Here is a 19,209-nt window from a genome sequence, read left to right on the forward strand (position 1 = left end):
TTCAGTGGCAGTCACGGGGTCTGTTTCTTCGTAAGGGGGTTCTTTTTGTGTCAAAAACCACACTGGAACCAGAACTCCTGCTGTTCCTTAGAAAAGGAGGAAAATCCAAGCTTTCCCCGTAGGCAGCTCCTTGGGGCCCATGCTCACTGGAGGAAGACTTTCCTCACTGATTCCTCTTTCTTCCCCATTTCCATTGGGTTCGCAATGGCTGAGCTCCAGCCCCATCCGCAGAAACCGATTTATCCTTCACATCTGCCTTCTCTCTCACCTTCCAGTATGCCCTGTATTTCCGGAATGAATTCCCTGTTTTATTCTCCTCTGGGCTTAGGATGGAGAAAGGGCTGCTGAAAGCCCTGAATCAAACACAGGCATCACCTCCAAAGACAAGAACCAGACCACTGTGAGCTTAAAAAAACCAAACGTTGGATTTTATTAACTATTTAAAAAAAAAAAAAAAAAGACCAAAAGGATTTAAAAAACATTTCCATCTGATATACCCACTATTCCATAAAAACACACTAGTTCATCAAAGCATACGCATCATGTGTTCTCTTCAGTTGTAAAGTCACCGAACGGCTTGTATCTGTGGTCGCAATTAAGTGTATTTTTCCTTCAGCGGGGCCTCTGCTTACGCAGGGCAAAATGGGGCATTTTCAGTAGATTTCTGGAGCTCCCAGAGGTTTTCAAAGCTCACAACAAGCAAAACTACAATTTTTTTACCATTTGTGCCATATCAATGAGTGTCTGCTCAGAGGACATGGATGTGTTTAAGAGCTCTCCTGCTCCGTGCTTTGCCGAATCTCGAGCTGAGGCCACACCAGGGTATCTCAGCAGCATGTAACGGAGTTAATTTGTAAAGAAAAGCAAAGAATGTTGTTGAAAATAATCCTGCATCCCAGAAAAAAACCCCAAGATACATCATCTACTTCAAGACTATAATCAGTCCCTTGGAAACGGAGCTCCTGAAGTGTTGCATGAACAGGAGCACGTTCCCGTCCCGGCAGAACAGCTACTCTCTAGACAGAGATTACACTAAAACCCCCAAGAGCGAGTCTTTCAGCCTCCCGCAGGGGCAGCCCCGAGTACCCAGAGTGTCTTCAAAGCAGAGACCTGGGCAGGGGTGGGACACGCGCTGGGCTGCTGCGAGCTTTTCTGGTTGTGGTAGATGAGGGCAATGCCCCGGGTCATACCCAGCACATCGTGTCTCTGCCCAATGCTGACCTCAGCTTCGGGGTGCCCCAGTGACACTCGCACCCCTCCTCAGCCGTGCCCTGTCCCCAGGGTGCCCGCGGGGCCAGGGGCTGCAGCGAGGACGATGCACGTCCCACCCCACCCCAGCACAGACCAACAAGGGCCTGGAGAAAGGTCACACCAGAGGAAATGAACCTAACTGGGAGAAAGGGAGAAGGCCGATTTCCGATCTAAATCCCAAACCCAACGCTGTCTTTCTAGGGCAGAAATCCCCAGCAGTAGGAGGTACCTCTCCAGATCACTCGGACACAGGAGGTTTGCTTTTCTGTCCCTTCTAAGGTATCCTTTGCCCCTACAGACCCCCTGAAGTCACTGTCCTGATCATCTGACATGTTACTGAAACCCAACGTCCTGTGGGGACAAGCGATACAGCCAAGGACGATACAAAAGCCGTGTAGCACATTTTGAAATCAAGCCAGTACTTCATTAAAAAGAGACACATGAAATAAGTCAATATTTATTCTTTCTTCTCGCTATCCTCAGTGCTGGGGTCTGCGGGAGGCTCTTCCACTGTGGCGCTATTGCTCTCTGAGCCCGTGTTGCTGTCGCTGGTCCCCTCCTCTGCAGTGCTATCCACCCCTTCCTGCCCGCTCTCCTTGTCCTCTGGGGTGGATGTTCCTTCCTCACCGTTCTGCTGGGTTTCTGTGCTCTCTTCGGGGTGAGGCTCTTCTGTAAGAAGATATTTCTCAGTGTCATTTACACGCCAATACATTTATTGACATTGTGCAATTAGAATTTAGGAAGAAGCAGAATCTGCAATAAATATGAGTATTCCACAGCAGTTATTTGTCACTGAGTGCGCACAGTACCAGGCACGACTCTGAGAGAGTGCTCAGCGGTGCTGCCACAAGGTGTCCCCAGAGTCACCTGCAGCTGCCTGACCTCAGAAACCCTGCTAACATGTGCCCTGTTAAACCAGAAGCCCTGGAACTCGAACTCCTTAGTCCCCTTTCCCTTACACTCGTGCTGTTACAGCATCGACTCCCCAAGACATCGGCCACTGATACTCTTCAACACAACACTATTTTCTAACGCCACGGGACAGAACACAGAGACGCCTGCAAACCAGAACCAGCTCTAAGAGCAGCACAGAACGAAGTGCAATCCTGTCATCCTGGCTCGGTGCTGGCTCTGGGACAAGGAAACCCTCTTGGCTGCTCCTCACTAACTGACGTCTAGAAGGAGAGTTATGTTTAGAAAGCAATTTTCTTTTCCCTTGGTACCTCACACAAAGCATTACACAGGCTTCTGTGGCGTCTTACCCCCTTCCCCTTTTAAAAAGGAGCAATTTAATGAGACAAAGCGAACGCCTGTGTTCACCAAGTTAACTGTTCTGAACGTTGTTCTTCTGAAGCCTCTCCCTGCTCACAGCAAAAACACCATCCGCCCCTGGCTACGCTGAGCCCCTGCAGATCCCTCACTGCTCATCCTTCCAGGTCTCCAACCGCAGTTACCTGTCTCCATCGGAGCACTCTCCTCTTCCTTCTTCTCCTCTGCCTTGGCAGCTGCCTGCTCCTCCTCGGCCACTGGGTTATTCTGACTGCGTTCCGCTTGCTCCGCTGCTTCCTTTTCCCTTTCCTCCTGCCTCTTGCGAGCCTGTTCCTCAGCCTGAGCAATTTCAGCTGCAATTTTTTCCATGTCCACTTCCACTTTCAGACTGCATAACTAGCAATTAAATAAAGAGAAAGCTCTGTTACCACCTCGGTTACACTGAAAACCAAGACATCAGTAAAACCCATTCATGAGTTCAATATTTCTACAAGAAGCATAATTATTGTCATTTGTTTATATTAAAAGCTTCAGTAACCAGGGAGGGAGACACAAGCAAATTAACACAAAAAAGGGGATAAAGAAACCACCTAAACCTCGTTATCTGATGGCAGCCAGGGAGGGAGCAGCGTGTTCTCCATGAGCCACTCTGGTGAACTCCGCCAGTCGAGCCCGAAGGCACTTTTGAACTGCACTGGCTGAATGTCACCACTAAAGGTCACCGAAGGAGCATGAAATAATACAAGTGCTGCGGGTTTTCTACCCACCCCCCCCTCCCCGGACACTGCCCTCAGTCATGTAATTGCTCCCAATAGAATCAGAGCTAAACAGGAGCAGGCAGAGCACTTGTATGAATGGGTAACAAGCAGATTCCTCAGAGTTAGTGGAGAAAAGTGGGAGCTGTACCCTTTTAAGCTCGTTGTTAAAGGATTCTGTGCTTTCCAAAAACTTCCTCTTCTTTTCCTGGTGACGCTCTTCAATTTGCAGAAGCTCAGCTTCCAGTTTGCGCTGGAAATGAAATAAATGGTAAGAATCTTACTGTGCAGTCACCTGAGGAACTGCACAAAGCTCACAGCTACATACAAAAGTATTTTGACCAGTATTTTAAAATACACCCATATAATATATAGAAACCTCCTTATGCCTTTCTTCATCTAGTACCCAAGAGCTAAGGACTTCGTATTAGAAAGTATGAACAATAACTGGGTCTGTGCAGTCACTCAGGGCGATTGGTAATGGAAAAGAGGGTGTACTTGAGGTGAATCCTCCAGCATAAAATCCATGCATTTTACACCCCACAAGCATATATACATATATATATAAATACACACACACACCCCCCACACCAGTTACATTCTCTAATGGAGAAACATCACAATTCAGGGGAAAGGAGAGCCACCTCCCCTCCACCCCTTTTTAAATTTTGTTAATTAAAAAAAGTAACAAGTCTCTGTAATTCTGATCTCTCGGTTTTCTTCCCCTCCACGTACACGGACTGTTCTCAAAGAACGGGCATGTCTGGAAAACACCGGCTTATGCCCAAGGCTCAGTGAAACACACGTCTGACCTCACTCCATTTCCCTGTATGCATTTAACTTCCAATGAAAAAATACTATAATAGGGAGGATTTATTGTAATAAAGAACCATTACAAATAAGCTTATGTGTTATAAGCCACCCGAAAGTCACAGCTCTACCAGTCCCTGTTAAACAGAAGACTCACACTACAAACAGAAGGGTTATGTATGACAATGAAGAGCTATGCAATTAATACTTCAGATATCTTCAATAACAACATGCAGTTTAACATGATTCTCAGTAACAGAAGAGCACAGAAGGTGAAGTCTCACATCTCACACCTCCCAAGGGAACCAGAGATGAGCTACTGGAGCGCACAGAACGTTGACACCCAACAAGAATAGTCATGTAGATGATCAAATGATCCGAGACTTGGAGTACAGCCCAAGCCCTTATGTTTTAGCTGCCTTAATATCATTTATCTTTACCTGATGAACCATTAAAGACTGAACCTGGCGTTTAAGAACTTGCATTCTGGCCGTAGTGACAACAGAGCGGACGTCGGGCACCACGCTCTCACTCAGGATCTCACTGATGAGACGATGGTTCCTCTGGAAGCGAGCCGTGGCCGTGTGCTTCATAGAAAACCCATCATCGTAATCTGGAACAAGAGTTTTAAGTGTAACTGCTTTAATGCCACAAAACGAGTACCGAGTCTAATGACACTGCACCCCCCTTACCACTAATTACAAACAAAATAAAAACCTTAATGCCAGTTGCTGTCATGTCACAAGGTTCATACAAACGAGTACAGACCCTCAGGTAAGGAGAGAAAAAGCCGATACGAGGCTGGAACACCATCTGCCCCCGCACAGCTGCAACAGCGCCTGTTTTACATGCATTCCCCACGTCTGAAATTTGGATTGGCCTCGTTATTCACTGCGTTGCTTTCCACATTTCCAGAGTAAGAGAAACTATTAATACACCGAATAAAAGCCCACTCCTGATTAATCCTGTTACCAGAACAATATCCAGTGCACCAACAGGAGAGTGACTCCTCTAGAAATAAACTTTACTCACAGATTAAAGGGCTTATTTTTTTGAAACCCTGAGGAGAGCATGAAGCAGTGATAGAGGTTCACTCACCCCTGAAATTCATAGTAATGTAACAAGAGGATCCAATTATTTATTTATAGTAAATGCAGTTCTCTAAGGAACAGCGACTGAAAAAAAAAAAAAAAAAGCACTTCAGGAGAAAAAGTCCAGGAGCAGAGAGGTGAGGGGCTGGTCTCCTCACAAGCCTCTTGCAGAGAAAAGAAATTAAAGGAAGCCCAACAGGAACTAAGCTGCCTTGTGGGACCTGCGTCTAGAGGATTAACTACAAAGATCGAAGAATATTTCAAGTCAAGGATTTTTTTTCCTCTCTGATCGAATTAGAAGAGCTCCCAATTTATGGCAAGATACTGAACTCTGACAGAATTTAACATGAAGTACAGCATTATGGATTGTTCTAGGGACTCAATTTTGGAAGTAAAATTCAGTTTGATGCTACAAAGCAGAACAAAATAACGTGTTTTCCTACACCCAGCAGCACCCAAAAGCTTCCAGCCCACAGAAGACAGAAGTCTTCCTATTTTGTCTATTTCTTGAAGGAAAGCAGGCAAAGCCTTTAATCACCATAAAAATCAAAACACAGTCCATAGTTTTGGTGTCAAGAACTTCCAACAAAACAGAATCGAAAAAATCCAAGTCAAACTATTAGAATTTGAAGCACAGTAATTAAATAGCATTAGGTACTGGTGAGGAAATAACTTAGAAGAAACTTCTGAGAATATAATTCACATTTAGTTGAGTATTAAAATCAGTTACATTTGAATTATCTTCCAGAATGATGGCATGGAGAAAGGTCCAGAAGCTTAATTTATTTTACATCAAGTTCTAATGGAGATCACTCTCCCACTGGTCACACAAGTATTAAGCAAATTGGTCCCCTTAAAGTTGCGCCTTTGTCCTCTTAATAAGGTTCCTTTTACACTAAAAGTTCTTGACGCCAGTGACACACAGGATGGGACAGAAACACGGCTTCTGTCACAGGAAATAACCCGCTGGTCTGTCCCAGCTCAGGGCCCAGGCAGCTGGTTCTGGCCGAGCTTAGCGGGCGCAGGCACCACAGACCAGGCTCTGAGGTCCCAAAATGCCACCTACTGGGACACATTTATGAATGCTGCAGGTACCTCACGCCGGGGAAAGCGGTTTGCCATGAGCTTTACTTCAAGGGTACGCTCTTACATGGGGGAGAGAGAAAAAGGGCGTATCTGACCGAGAACATTTTTCACTCTCAGGTTTCAACAAGTATTTGGTGATGGATTTAGGCACAGACGTTGGGTGCAGGAGTGAGCTTTCCCCTGGGTGGGGTGCGTTTCCTTGCAGTCAAATAAACCTTCAGAATTTCCTCATCAGCTTGTCAAGGGCAAGGGTAACATTTTCTAAAGAATCTCAAATGACAGTTGTTGAACCCATTGGAAGTTCAGGTGCTCTTAATGACACCAGAGCTCTGCCTGTCAGAACCACGTACTTCTGGTAACAAAGCACAAAACTCCATTCAAGCTGGATTAAATCAGGCACCTAAGCCTTTTACAAGGCCTGTGTTAAAGCCGTTACAGAGCTTTAAGCAGACTTGGTTTGAACTCTAAGCATTACTTCACACATAATTAAGGGCTGGAATAACTTGTGCCATTGGCTTTGCCCGCTTGGCTTTTGGAAACAAGACAGTCAGCTGTCAGCTGGATGAAATAAAGCATGATAATGAAAACCGCTATTAAAGGTACCAAAACAGAAAGGAAGCCAGTTAAGCATCGTGAAAGGCACACACTGGTAGTTTTCCGTATCTGGCATCTGTTCCCACTGCCGGTCCTGTAACGAGAGTGTCCCATGGACGCGCACACAGACTCCTCCCCGCTTACCATCGGGATCCTCGGCGGGCTGGATGCTCATGTAGGGCTCTCCCTTCTCCATGCGTGACTGCCGCTGCCGGCTCTCTTCTTCCAGCGCCGCCTCCGCGCGGCTCTTGGCGTTGATGTAGGCGAGGTAGGCCGGGGAGTTATGGTAGGCCTTCATGGACTCATTGTACTCTATCTGAAAGGTGACCGATACGGTTTGATTGCACCAGGGGAGCATTTCAGAGGTGCCGTAACTGCGGTCTGTGCAACTCACACTGTGGTCACACGGACAAAGCTGGTTTCAATCATCTGGCTGAGACACTAATGACCAGATTCTCTCAGTCTTTCTTTCCACAAATTAAAACTTCTTCCATAGTCATTCACGTTTTAAAAACACTACCTGGGCTTTTAGGTATGTTTCGGTTTTAACACGTGAGAAGTCTCACCGTAGCTTTGCTTTTTAAGATTTAAGAATCAAACACCTCAGAACAAGGCATTTATGATCAGACAAACTCTGGTAAGATTAAAAAGATGAGTTAGAATAGTCTCAGTTAATTCTCTGCAGTTCTAACTAGATCTTTGATTCCCATTTCTTCTCTTCCCTTATTCCAGTATATCATGGAACAGTTTTCAAAATAACTTACGATTTTTCCGCTCTTTGATCCATCCCTGCACTGGGATGACACAGAATGTGCAGCCAGGCTAGCGTCTCCTCCTGGCAGCAGGACTGCATCACTATTTTCACCGTCCTTGAAGGATTTTCCCCTTTGAATTGCTTTCTTTAACCTCATTATTAAAATTTGCCAAGAGATATTTCCAATGAAAAATGAGATATAATCTACAGTATTGTTAGAAGTACCTAAATGTCTTGTTTTCTCTACGATTAGGACTGGGATGCTTCTAACCTCGGCACTGTAAAAATATAAAGAAGACGGCCCTTGCCCCAAGGAGCTTACAATCTAAACACCATCACCAAGTTAAAAAATAGAATTCCTTGACTTTTTTGTTTTTCTCAACTAAGAGCATCCAGCTTTGAAGTACTTCCCTATTGACTTGGAATAAAACCAGCTTAGGTTAGAGCAGGTCACACGCAGCCTCGGACGCCTGCCAGGTTTTAGCACAACTCGGCAGCAGGACCATTCTCCCTTTGTCCCTCAGGACCACAAAATCAGGCTTGTAATGCCCTCAGCACTTACCAGCCTGGACACGAGGTGGCTGTCACCTTCTGGCATTAAGATCAATAAAACCAAACCACAAGAAAACCCTAAAAGTGGTAGCATTTCTCTGTTAAGAAACAAACACTATGCCATAGCGTGGAGTTAACACCAGTTACACCAGGAAACCCAAACCCTACGTGACTGGAAGTCTTTTACGAACCCGTTCATGACAACAGCGGTAGTTGCAGAGCACCAGTTTTGAAAGAGGATTTTGGTGTTGAGACAATCTTTTCAATACTGATGTTGTACAATCAAATCCATTCATTAAACAGTTAAAATCGACACTCAATTATAAATACTTCATTTTGAATTAGGTCTAAAAACTGACCAGTCACAGTTGATGTACAGTTATTTAAAAAAAAAAAAAAAATCTAAAAGACGTGTCAGGACATACTTCCATTTACGTTACATACAGGGCTCTCGTGAATGCCTCATACACCACTGCACGGGAAAGATGAATTGTTCTTCTCAGACCAGTTCCTAGAAGAATCAGCTGTAATAAACATCCCAGATTTCTTCCATTTACCTTTTCAGCTTCATATTCATTCAAATACTCTTGCTTCTCTTCATCAGTGAGATCTCGCCACATTCCTCCAATAATCTTGCCAATTTCCCATAACTTCAAATCAGGATTGGACGCCTTCACTTGGTCCCAGACCTTAACAGAAACAGCTGGAGCTTTACTAATGATATCTAAATACTTCCAAATTAAACATTTTATATTGTCATCTCAGTGTTCTTTCTGGAATCACCACGAAAAACAGGATTAAGTTAGGAATGAGTCTGGCTAAACTATCTCGGTTATTTTCTGGGGCAGGAAGTCAGTAGGAAGCCATCTACTGAAACAGGCAATTGCTGAAATGGCTTTGGTTTCATGAGAATATTGCCTTTAACCCTCTTAATGCTCTTCTTAAATGCACATCGCTGCATCTCTGGGAAAAAAAAATGCTACTGAGTAAACACATCCAGCAGTAGATTATGATAAAGAGCACTGAGCTTTTTCAGATCAGAATGTAACATTTCAAAATATTTTTCAGTCTTGCTGATCAATTTGAGTTCCAACAAGTTCTGACTCCACCAAAAAAGTTTCTAACTTTATAGGGAAAAAAAAAAAAAGAGAGGAGAGCTGCCAGTGTTATTTCTTGCTGCGCCACTTGACTTTTTTTTTTTTTTTTTTTTTTTGTGTGTTGATGGTTTTTTGCCTAAGACAGACAGTGCTGGTAAAGATACTTTACCAGAAGTGGAAGAAACTCCTTCTGGCTCCCCCGCTTCAGCCAGGCTGCCATGCCCTCCCCATGCCCCATCAGATGTCAGACTCCACAAGAGTCTCTTTCCTACTTTCTGTCAAACAGTTCACAGAATAGCGAAGCGACCGTTGCCACAGGCTAAGGTGGTGAAGAACATGCAAAGTCCACTCATCGCTACTCTTCCGTCCAGCTACAGCACTGTACCAAGCCCAGTTTACCGCAAGGAATACTTCCTTTATATAAAAAAAGTTCTGTCAGTAAGTCACGGGAACTTCTGATTGTGGCAGGGTGGATCCTTGTCAGCAGAGACAGTGGTAGGAATTATCATTTTAGAGAAAACTTTTCCCCCCAGAAACTGGCAACTGTGTGAACAGACTACTGCTGCCTTTGTTCTGAAGGGCAAGGCATCTGTACTTTACAATTCCCTAAGAAGAATGTGCAGGCTGTTAGAAGTAAAAGTTTAGAAGCTGAAACTAAGATAACAGCAATTAATTGTTAGCACATACCAACACTAACGTTTATTATGACTCGTTTGACACTGTATACCCACCTTCCGGCTGTACCTCATGTAGGGCATCAGGGGCTTGTCTGGGGGTTTGGGGGGCTTTGGAATGGTAATACCAGAGGAAGCCTATAAAAGAACCGAATAAATCCATTCGTTAATGTGATCACCAGACAGTTTCTATACACACTACTTCTGGAAAACACTCATTCTTGTGCAGTTAACACAAACAAACCACACACACCCACCAAGCAACAGCACCAAAAACTACCCAAACCGTGAACAGGTACTGGCTAGAGCTGGTCTCAGTCAGACTTCTGCAATTTAAGTTTGTCCTTTTATCTGTAAGTCTGCAGAGTAGTAACTACATAAATCTTCAAAGGGCTCCATATTTCTAAATCTGAAATACACCGCTTAGAAACGTCCATGGAAACACCAATCCCAGCTGGTCGTTTTCCTCACTTCTGATGAGCAATTTGTTGTACCTGTTTTGACAAATTTACTGTGGCTACTGTACGGGTGAAAAAAGTTTAAGATCATGAAGTTATCAGGACATATTTTCATTTTCAGATCATTTTAGCAATATATTTGTCTGCAGAATATGTCAGTGCTAATTTGCAGCCAATTAAACTACCCGTTGTAAAAGGAAAACAACCCTCTGCAACTGATCTGTCCACGTGCCCGTTATCTGTACCCGAGCTGTACTGAACTGTCCAAATTAGCCTGTAATAGCTTTGTGCTCTGTTCTTCCTTGGTTTGTCCGCTGGCAAGCACATTGCTAAAGCTAAACAAAAGGGTGCTGAGCACTAAGTGTGGCTGCACCCCCTCGTCCCACAGAGCACCCACAGGCCCTTCTCCTAAACCAGCGCAGTGACCGGGCTGTGGGAACCTCCGCTCTTCGAGCACTTACACACGCGAGGAGTTCTCTTACGTTAGGTGGGAGCATTTTCATGAGAACAGAAAGCAGTTTCAAGAGTTTTCAGGACTAGGGCCATAGATGAGCAAATACTTGTATTTGGCCAGGAAGGCTCTTGGCCAGAATTCAGCTTTCAAATTTTTCCTCCTGTTATTTTTCGTTTTGCTGAACTTATGGAGCTCTATGAAACAATGCATACAGAGTTGTGTATAGATATAAATAATGTACATGAGGTATATGCATTACCAAAATGTACACATAGATACACATACAGATGGATTTGAAAAACATTAACGGAAACTGTTTAATGCTTTTAAATTAACAGGAATTTAAAGACACCATACATATACTGATATATGCATGGCAGAGAAGGCTGTATATGCTTATGACATACAGAAACAATGGAAGTTCTCAGACAAAACCTAACTTATTCTTGTATAAGGAGAAAAGTCTACATTCAGAGAGTGCACTTGGTCAAGTTCCAGCTTATTTGGGGAAGGTCTTTTTTGTAAATGTTTTAACAAACCAGATCTACTTCATATATGAAGTCTGAAAGAAGGTTTATATAAGAGAGGCATAAAAAGAGTACACTTCATTAAAAGCACCATATATTTGTTCTTTATATCACATTCCAAACTAATCGGATGTTTAGAGGTAGAAAGTTTTACATAAAAAACCTTAAAGTTATGAGAATTACAGGAACTTAAAAAAAAAATAAATAAAAAAATCAGAGATTTACTCTATTTCTGTTGTGTTAGTTATGAAAATGCTACACTTCCAGTCTGGTTTTGTTTCCTAACGGCACCCAGTGCTCAGGGCTTTAGCTGTGTCTGAAAGGAGCTGTCATCTCTCTCGTCACTGGACCCCATCTCACTTTGTTCACTCCATGAAAAATGAATGTAACATCCATTTTCCACACACTGACAGAGTACAAGATCTGAAAGGATTCTGTTTTATTACCACCACACTTTTGTTGCAAGAAAATAATTTCTGAGCTTGGGACTTTGCAGTTATTAGCAGACTAAGACTGGAAAGAAAAATAAAGCTTGTATCTCGTGTGGCTCAACAGTATGATGCAACCACTATCAACGATCTCCAGTTTGCAAAATGTTCTTCCTTATTTTTGTGCCAATAAACCTCAATAAAGAGTAGTTCCCTCCCTCCAAGAGCCTGTACCCACGCTACAGAACTTCTGAGCATGCAGTGGGCACTGAAGACCACAAAGTCTGTCTTTTTGGAATTCTGCATCATACACGATTACCACATTTTTCTCTGCTGAGTTGAAGTCCATTTTCCTGCAAAAGGTTTCAGAGCGAAAGGGAAGGGGGGTAGGGGTGGGGAATAAGAATCAGAAGTAATTCTTTGTTTTTATAAAGAAGCGGCAGCAGCCAAGACTCAGAAGAACCTAACTCTAAAGCCATTTCTGGTCAATTCCTGTTGTTTGCCGGAGGATGTAATAGTTGATTCTCCTACCGTGACCCGGCTGTTGGTGCCCGGGTTCCCTCCCAGCCTGTAGTTGTTGTAGGCCAGATGGCTGTATGGATTGTATCCCACAAACCCTGGTGTGCTGGGCATTTGCTGATGGAAACAAATGAGACAAAAACACGAATGAGAAATGAGCCCAAACGAGGAAAACACAGAAATGAAAATGAACTGCAATATGGCATGCAAAAGCAACCAGAATTTAAACAAGCAAATGAGGTGTAGCAGTTGGTATCTTCTCAACACACAGAACTTACTCCGGTACAAACCTATTAAGGAAACAGGATTTTTTAAACAAATGTGTCACTACAAATTTCTGTCTGAAGCTGGTGATTTTATTTCTATTAAGTGTGTACCTCATTTGAACAAGTATTCTATAAATCCAGCTCACGGCTAATAACATTTTCCAACATAAGCCACCAAGTAATTCAGAAAGACTCTTACACCCAAAGGGTTACGCTTCCAAGGCAACACAGCACCCGGTAACGGGGCAGAAATCCCCAGCAGCAACGCCTTCTACAGCAATGATAATCCCTGCTTTTCTTCCCATCTTTCTGCCTTTCCAAGAAATATTACACTGTCAATAAACAGGGGGGATGAAATCTCTCAAACATCATCTGTGCACCACTCCCAGTATCTGAAGACTTTCTTGGTGGTTTGCAAAATGTAAGCATTTTGGGGAGCTGGGACTGGAAAGCTGGGAGAGAAGAGCGTTCAGACCCCCTTCTGCTGAGGCAGCTACAGACGGGCAGAGCTGAGGCGTCCCTGCAGCAACAGCCACAGGTCACAAACTACACACTCCTCCTAAGGGATCACTGAACCCGAGGCAATTTAAGAAGTTAAATCAATACGTCTTCATCCATTCTTGAAAGTGGACGGAGTCGTTCTCACCTAAGCAACGTAAAGAATCTAATTTCTTTACAACCCCTTCTTACTTATCATCTACATGCAATCCAGGACCAGAAGGTTCACTGTATTCCCCTCCTCACATAAATCTCTCTCCTGCCTTTTGCCATTATCCCCCACTTCCCAAGCAAATTTTGTTTGGAAAAAAACAGATCAACTATTTAATAGTAACTGTGAGCGAGTCCTGCCTGTGGTGGTCCTGCCATTCCGTTGGGATTCATCAGATCAGACATTTTAGTGTCATCTGCTGTGTGTCCCACTCTTTAGTGGCACTTTGGCCCTAACAAGGATCACACATTCCACTGGTGTTTTAAGGTGATTCGCTGACTGGATCCGTTCTAGATTACAGTTACAAAAATCCTACAAATCAGTTCAGGACTCCAGGAACCACGGCGTGACAAATACAAACACTGAACAAAAATAACCTATGAGCTAAACTACATTAATTTCTGAAGTTTGCAAGAATATGTAGACACATTGTAGTTAGTTTATTTCTAAATGTACAAATACAGAGTAAAATTATCCTTTAACATTCCGCCCTCAGATATATATTTTATTGCCAAACTTTTTAAACTCAGTCCCAGCAGTTGACATTTACTCAATCTGTGTGTCTGTGATCACGACATACACATTCACTGTTTAATAAGACACCATTTTACTATAGTTTTCTGTATTACCATAACAACAGGTTTTGAGTATGTTGAACTACACCTCTTCAATAAAATCAGATGGCAATTGTAACCTCCGTCTGCTTAATTCTTTATTTCTGCAAGACAGGATTTAAATGTTACAAGGGAACTACCTTGCATTACACGGAGAACTTTTTACTTCAGCTATAACACTGTAGTTACGAGAACTACTGGAATTTTTGTTGACTGCAGTAACTGGAACTGGCTGTGGAAGAACAAGCAGGGTTATTTTTATGGCTTGCATTAACAGAGCACAGACTGTCATCTCAAGGACTATATAAAATATAAATATCACAGGAGATGCTTAAAAGACAGGTGACACACGCCACTAGTTGCAGTTTTGAAATTAGTTTTATGTACCCTTCTGAAGGCTCTCGGCTTGACTAAAGAATGTACTATATGGAGATACACCGTTAACGGCACCTGTACCCGTGCCACGTCCCAGAGGAATCTCACACACATGCACAGATCTCCGTGCCGGGATCCAGCTGTAAGGGCGGATGCCATCAGGTCCCTCCTAACACTGGCCCAGATCTACTAAGTTGTGTGCAAAATGAAAACTCTGAAGAAACTATGCAGATATAAATTTACATAAATAAAACTTTATATTTATACAGTATATGATTTTCAAGCCTCTTTATGTGTAAATCATGGTACAATAAACATGAAGGATCACATTTAACCTAGATCCCATCCTGCAGTTTCCATCCCAGATGCAGAGATTGGGGACAATCTATTGGGAAAAAGCTTTCAAATTGTCTTTGGTAAAAAAATTCACTATAGCATCTCCGCTCATTCGTCTGTAGAAAATATTTGTATGTGAGCATGTTACTCCTAAAACACAAGCTCTTTAGATATGTGAATGTTGCAGGAGAGCTGCGTTTGCTTTCAAATGCTCTCCTGGCCACAGCACACTGGTATTTCTGTACCTTTTTATACAGGCGTGAATGCAACTGGACATGATTCAAAGCTGCTGCTCACATTTTCCCCAGTGCCATTCTATAACGTTTTACTAGAAAGTATTTCTTACACCATAGACTCCAAAACACCAGTGATTTCAAGAAATTTGAGTAAGAACTGGCATCATGAGTGTTTCATTATTCTGACCCAATGTAACAGAATTTGGCATGTTCCTGCAGCCAGGTACGACAGAAACATAGGAAAATACACTGTTTGCCCATGATTTGGGCAGGAGTTGAGTGGGAAGTTTTAGAATTAAATATATCAGCTTGTTCTTAAATATTCCAGTATGCTGCTGCAACTCACTGTGAGTAATTTTAGACCACCTGACTGCTTACAGAAAATTCAGTTTATCTGCTGGATCTAGCCTTAAAAGGTGAAACAAGTTTATTCAGCTTCTCTTCCACAAACTGCTTAAAAAAAAATAATGAGATAAATTTAAACAGTGGCTATCATATTCATAATGAAATACAGCTAGTTTGTGTTTCCGATACAGGAAGGTGATGCAACTCCGTAATTACTGCTCTAGTAAGTCATTAAAGGCTGTATTACCAGCTCTGTGTTAATGAGAAAAATCACTATACTTACGGTTGCAGGAGCTGGGGTAGGAGGTGGGGCATAAGATGGCCTTTCTGTTAAGATATAAATGTAAGCAATTTTTTTTTTTCTTGAAAACTTGAACAAATTCTTTATAAGGCATGTGCTGAGGCAAGTGTTTTTAAGTGATTTACAAAAACAAGACAGAAATCCTACTCTCAAAGACTCTGCATTTTGCCACTGAAGAGAGTAAAGCAAAGAACACAAGAGGAAGAAAAAAATTAAGACCACACCACTGCTATATTGCTAACCTTTTATTTAGGCGTAAGACTGAGGAATATCAAATCCATTCATATGTACATCAATTAAAAAGAGGGCAAGCAAAAATGCAGTGAAACAGGACTGAGGAGAAGCTGTGATATTTGGACTTCCTATGAAAATAATATGCCAGAAATCAGCCACAGCAAGATTTAAGGCCAAGAGTTTGGTCAGAAGTGACTACACTTCATATCCTTCCTTTTAGTGCAATGAGTTAATAGAATTCTCTCACAAACAGGTTCTGCTGAACCAGATCCTTAATTCATCAAGTTAAAGGAAGAAAAATCCGAAAACTTACTTGACATTTTGATAGGCAAATTTTCAGCCACCTGACATTATATTTGTACTTCTGAAAGACAAAAGAATATCATGCTATTAAGTATTATGCCTTTGCTTCCCCAAATCTTTGAAACTTCAATTACTATAGTTACCATTGATTACCAAAAGGTTTGCCAATTTTGAAATAAAGACAAAAGAGTTTCTAAAAACTGAAGTGTTATCTCTTCGAAAAATGAATGTACTTTCCAAGGAATCTGGCCTTAAAGAGCTGTGAAATAAGACTCAGGTTTATGTCATCTTCATATTAAAGGTTTTAAGTATATTTTTTTTTTTAATAGGCCATTACTTTACAGGTATGAATGTGTAAATGACCAAATTAAATGGTATCTCCTTCACACGGTACAAAAAAAAAAGCGATCACTGAACACAACAGAAGCAGTATCGCAGACCATGGGATACGAGCACATTTCATCTTTTAGCAAAAGGCCCTTCGGTACTTAAAGGGGACTTAAAAGAAAGATGGGGACAAACTCTTTAGCAGGGCCTGTAGCGACAGGACAAGGGGTGATGGCTTTAAACCGAAACAGAGGAGATTTAGACTAGATCTAAGGAAGAAATGTTTTAGGCGGAGGGTGGCGAGACCCCGACCCAGGCTGCCCAGGGGTGGGAGATGCCCCATCCCTGGAGACATCCCAGGCCAGGCTGGAGGGGGCTTTGGACAACCCGGTCTGGCTGGAGATGTCCCTGCCCAGGGCACTCGATGGCCTTTAAAGGTCCCTTCCAGCCCAAACCATTCGCTGATTCTACGGGCCCATCGGTGCGTATGGAAAAAGCACTGTAACAAAGCATTTTTTTTGCGGCCTTTCTCTTCAAATAACCTCAGCAAGTTCTATCAGAAGTCGGGGCTCTTTTTGCAGTTCCCCGTTAATACCGGGCTTGCCTTCGGACTCGCACCAACTCTTCAACCCGGGGCGCCTGCTCGGGCCCGGAGCGGTACCGCGGCCTTGCCCCCCCCCCCCCCCCGCCAAGGAACCCCTTCCCGCCATGGGGGTCCCCCAGCTCCGCCGAGCCCCCCCACACGGCGGGGCCGGTCATCCCGCCGCTAGAGACGCACACCCCTCCATGCGCGGCGGCCCCTCGCCCCGCCGCACAGCCCCCCTCCGCGAACGGGCCGGGGGCCGAGCCCGGGGCCTGTTCCCTCGCCCCCCTCCAGCTTAGGCCGCTTCCGAGGCCGCGGCGTGCCCCGGGGCCTGCCCGCCCCGCCGCGGTAGGGCCAGGCCGGCCGGGCCGCCCCGACTCACCCGCTCCGGCCGCGCTCCCTTTGTTCCCCTCCAGGCCGGGGCGGCGGCGAGGACGGCGCCTGCGCGCTCGGCTCCGCACTTTCGCCACGCCGTCCTCGCCCTCTTCCAGCTCGGCCGGTGGCGGGCCCGGTTTTCAAGGGGGGCCGGTTAGCACGCCCCAGAGCCCCCGCTGGGCCGAGGCCCTCCCCGCACCCTCCGGGGGTGGCGGAGGCCGGGGAGGGGTTGTGGCGAATCTGCGGGACGCGGAGGGCCCAGGCGGTCTGGGCGCGGGGTGCGGCCCCCAGCGTTACCGGGAAAGAGACGCCGCCTCGCTCAGTGTGTGTGTGTGTGGGTGTTACCGGCGCTTCCCAAGCACCGTGCGGGCCGGGCTGCCTCCGCCCCAGACTCGCAGTCTCCGGTACCGGGCTCGTCCCCTTCGTTCTGCTACAGCACGGGGAAGCTGCGGGCGGTTTCCTGCCTTCACGTTCCTGTTAGCATTTCCCACAGGCAGGCTCACCGGCTTCCCGCTCGGCAGCCCCGGCCGGTGGTCGCATGCCTGCAGCGGCCGGGCCGGGGGAGCGGCAGCGCTGTCTCCCGGTGGCGAATCTGCGGAGCAGAACCGGCAGGCCGGCGGCGGCCATAGCGCCTCGCGCCCGCCAGTCTTTGGCGCCTTTTTTACCTCAGAGGAGCCCTGAGGCGTTCGGGGGTCGCCTGGGAAAATGGCGCAGTGCAGGGCCTGGCCCCGAATAAATTCCCAAAAGACAGGCGAGAAAGTGAGGTGAACCGCCCTGGAAGCACTGGGGAGTCGTTTGGCTGCGTAAACTATGGTTGGGGAATGGTGCCTCTTTGAAGAGAGGCTGAAGGGGCTGTGGCGCTCCCTCAGGCCGGCGGCCCTTGCTGTGCCTGAGGGCAGCGGGGACATGGCGGTGAAAGGGCCTTGGGACAGCAGGTCCGCCTGTGGTGTGGCGTGAGGGAAGGCTGCTCGTGTGGCTTGTGGTGAAGGCCCAAGGTTATAGATCTGCATAAATCATAATTTCAAACTAAATGAGACTGACCGACTCAAACACTGTCACAGTGGATGGCGAGTTACAGACTAGTGGAATTGAACAGTTTCTTGCAGAAATTTGCGAAGGTATCGCACACGGCACAACGAGCTCACAAATAGTAAACGATACACACCAGGCGGCTCTGGGTGTCTGAGGAAGAAGTTCAGACCTCAGAATTCGGCATAGGAGTCTCTTCCACAGTCAAAACTGTTAAAGTGACTGAATGAAATATGAAAACTTAAGGTCTGGCAGCAAAGTGATGTCATACAGCTAATAAGATGCATTTCTAGACATCCATAAGGGAGGTTTTGGTGAATCTGGTGAATGTGGCAGCTGAAGGAAGGCCAAACGGGTGATACCTCCTTAACCCACAAGGATGGTAGAAGGTGAAAAGAAGAAAAACTAACAATATGATGCCAGGTTGCTGCAAGTCAGGCCCATTTCTCCTTGATGCCTACAGTTTGTCTGGCCCAGTTTGCTTTTGTTCTTAAATAAGCACATTTTTATGAAGAAGTCATGAGACAAGAGCTCTGCCCTCATCTGCTCACAGTCTGCTATCGGTGGCCACAATGGAAATTTATTGACATGCAGGAGAATAATCTGTGACTTCCATTTGATAAGTTAAAGAAAGTAAGAATTGAAATGATTCCTCAGTCAGCCAGCCAGATACGCCTCTCTTCAGTCGACCAGTTTCACCTGGGCAGAACATTTATAATGAGAAGGTGAGAAAATCCTTGTTAAGAGGTGGAAAAAACCCTGGTTTTTACCCTGACTTTGACCACTTCATGCATTCATCTCTGGTTTATTAATAACATGGTTTTGTTGGTAGTGTTAAAATGCATTTGATGTTGATA

General features: G+C 44.8%; 1 protein-coding gene across 3 annotated transcripts; it reads right to left on the reverse strand.

The window, feature by feature from the left end:
- Nucleotides 1-402: 402 nt before the first annotated feature.
- On the reverse strand, nucleotides 403-17,399 carry SMARCE1 (SWI/SNF related BAF chromatin remodeling complex subunit E1). 3 transcript variants are annotated; one of them, XM_074163093.1, is made up of 12 exons: nucleotides 17,331-17,372; nucleotides 16,049-16,099; nucleotides 15,484-15,527; nucleotides 13,924-14,012; nucleotides 12,332-12,436; nucleotides 9,991-10,071; nucleotides 8,720-8,851; nucleotides 7,001-7,172; nucleotides 4,526-4,698; nucleotides 3,427-3,528; nucleotides 2,706-2,916; nucleotides 403-1,920 (listed from the first exon to the last, which is right to left on the reverse strand). In XM_074163093.1, the coding sequence occupies exons 4-12, from the start codon at nucleotides 13,924-13,926 to the stop codon at nucleotides 1,709-1,711; spliced, it is 1,191 nt and encodes a 396-aa protein (XP_074019194.1). In that variant the 5' UTR covers nucleotides 13,927-14,012; nucleotides 15,484-15,527; nucleotides 16,049-16,099; nucleotides 17,331-17,372; the 3' UTR covers nucleotides 403-1,708. The 3 variants fall into 3 exon arrangements, with proteins under 3 accessions (XP_074019194.1, XP_074019193.1, XP_074019195.1); XM_074163092.1 differs by lacking the exon at nucleotides 13,924-14,012 and having other exon boundaries at nucleotides 17,331-17,399; XM_074163094.1 differs by lacking the exons at nucleotides 13,924-14,012; nucleotides 16,049-16,099; nucleotides 17,331-17,372 and having other exon boundaries at nucleotides 15,484-15,528.
- Between the last annotated feature and the right edge of the window lie 1,810 nt (nucleotides 17,400-19,209).

This window comes from Numenius arquata, chromosome 23 (genome assembly GCF_964106895.1).
Source record: "Numenius arquata chromosome 23, bNumArq3.hap1.1, whole genome shotgun sequence".
NCBI lineage: Eukaryota > Metazoa > Chordata > Aves > Charadriiformes > Scolopacidae > Numenius > Numenius arquata.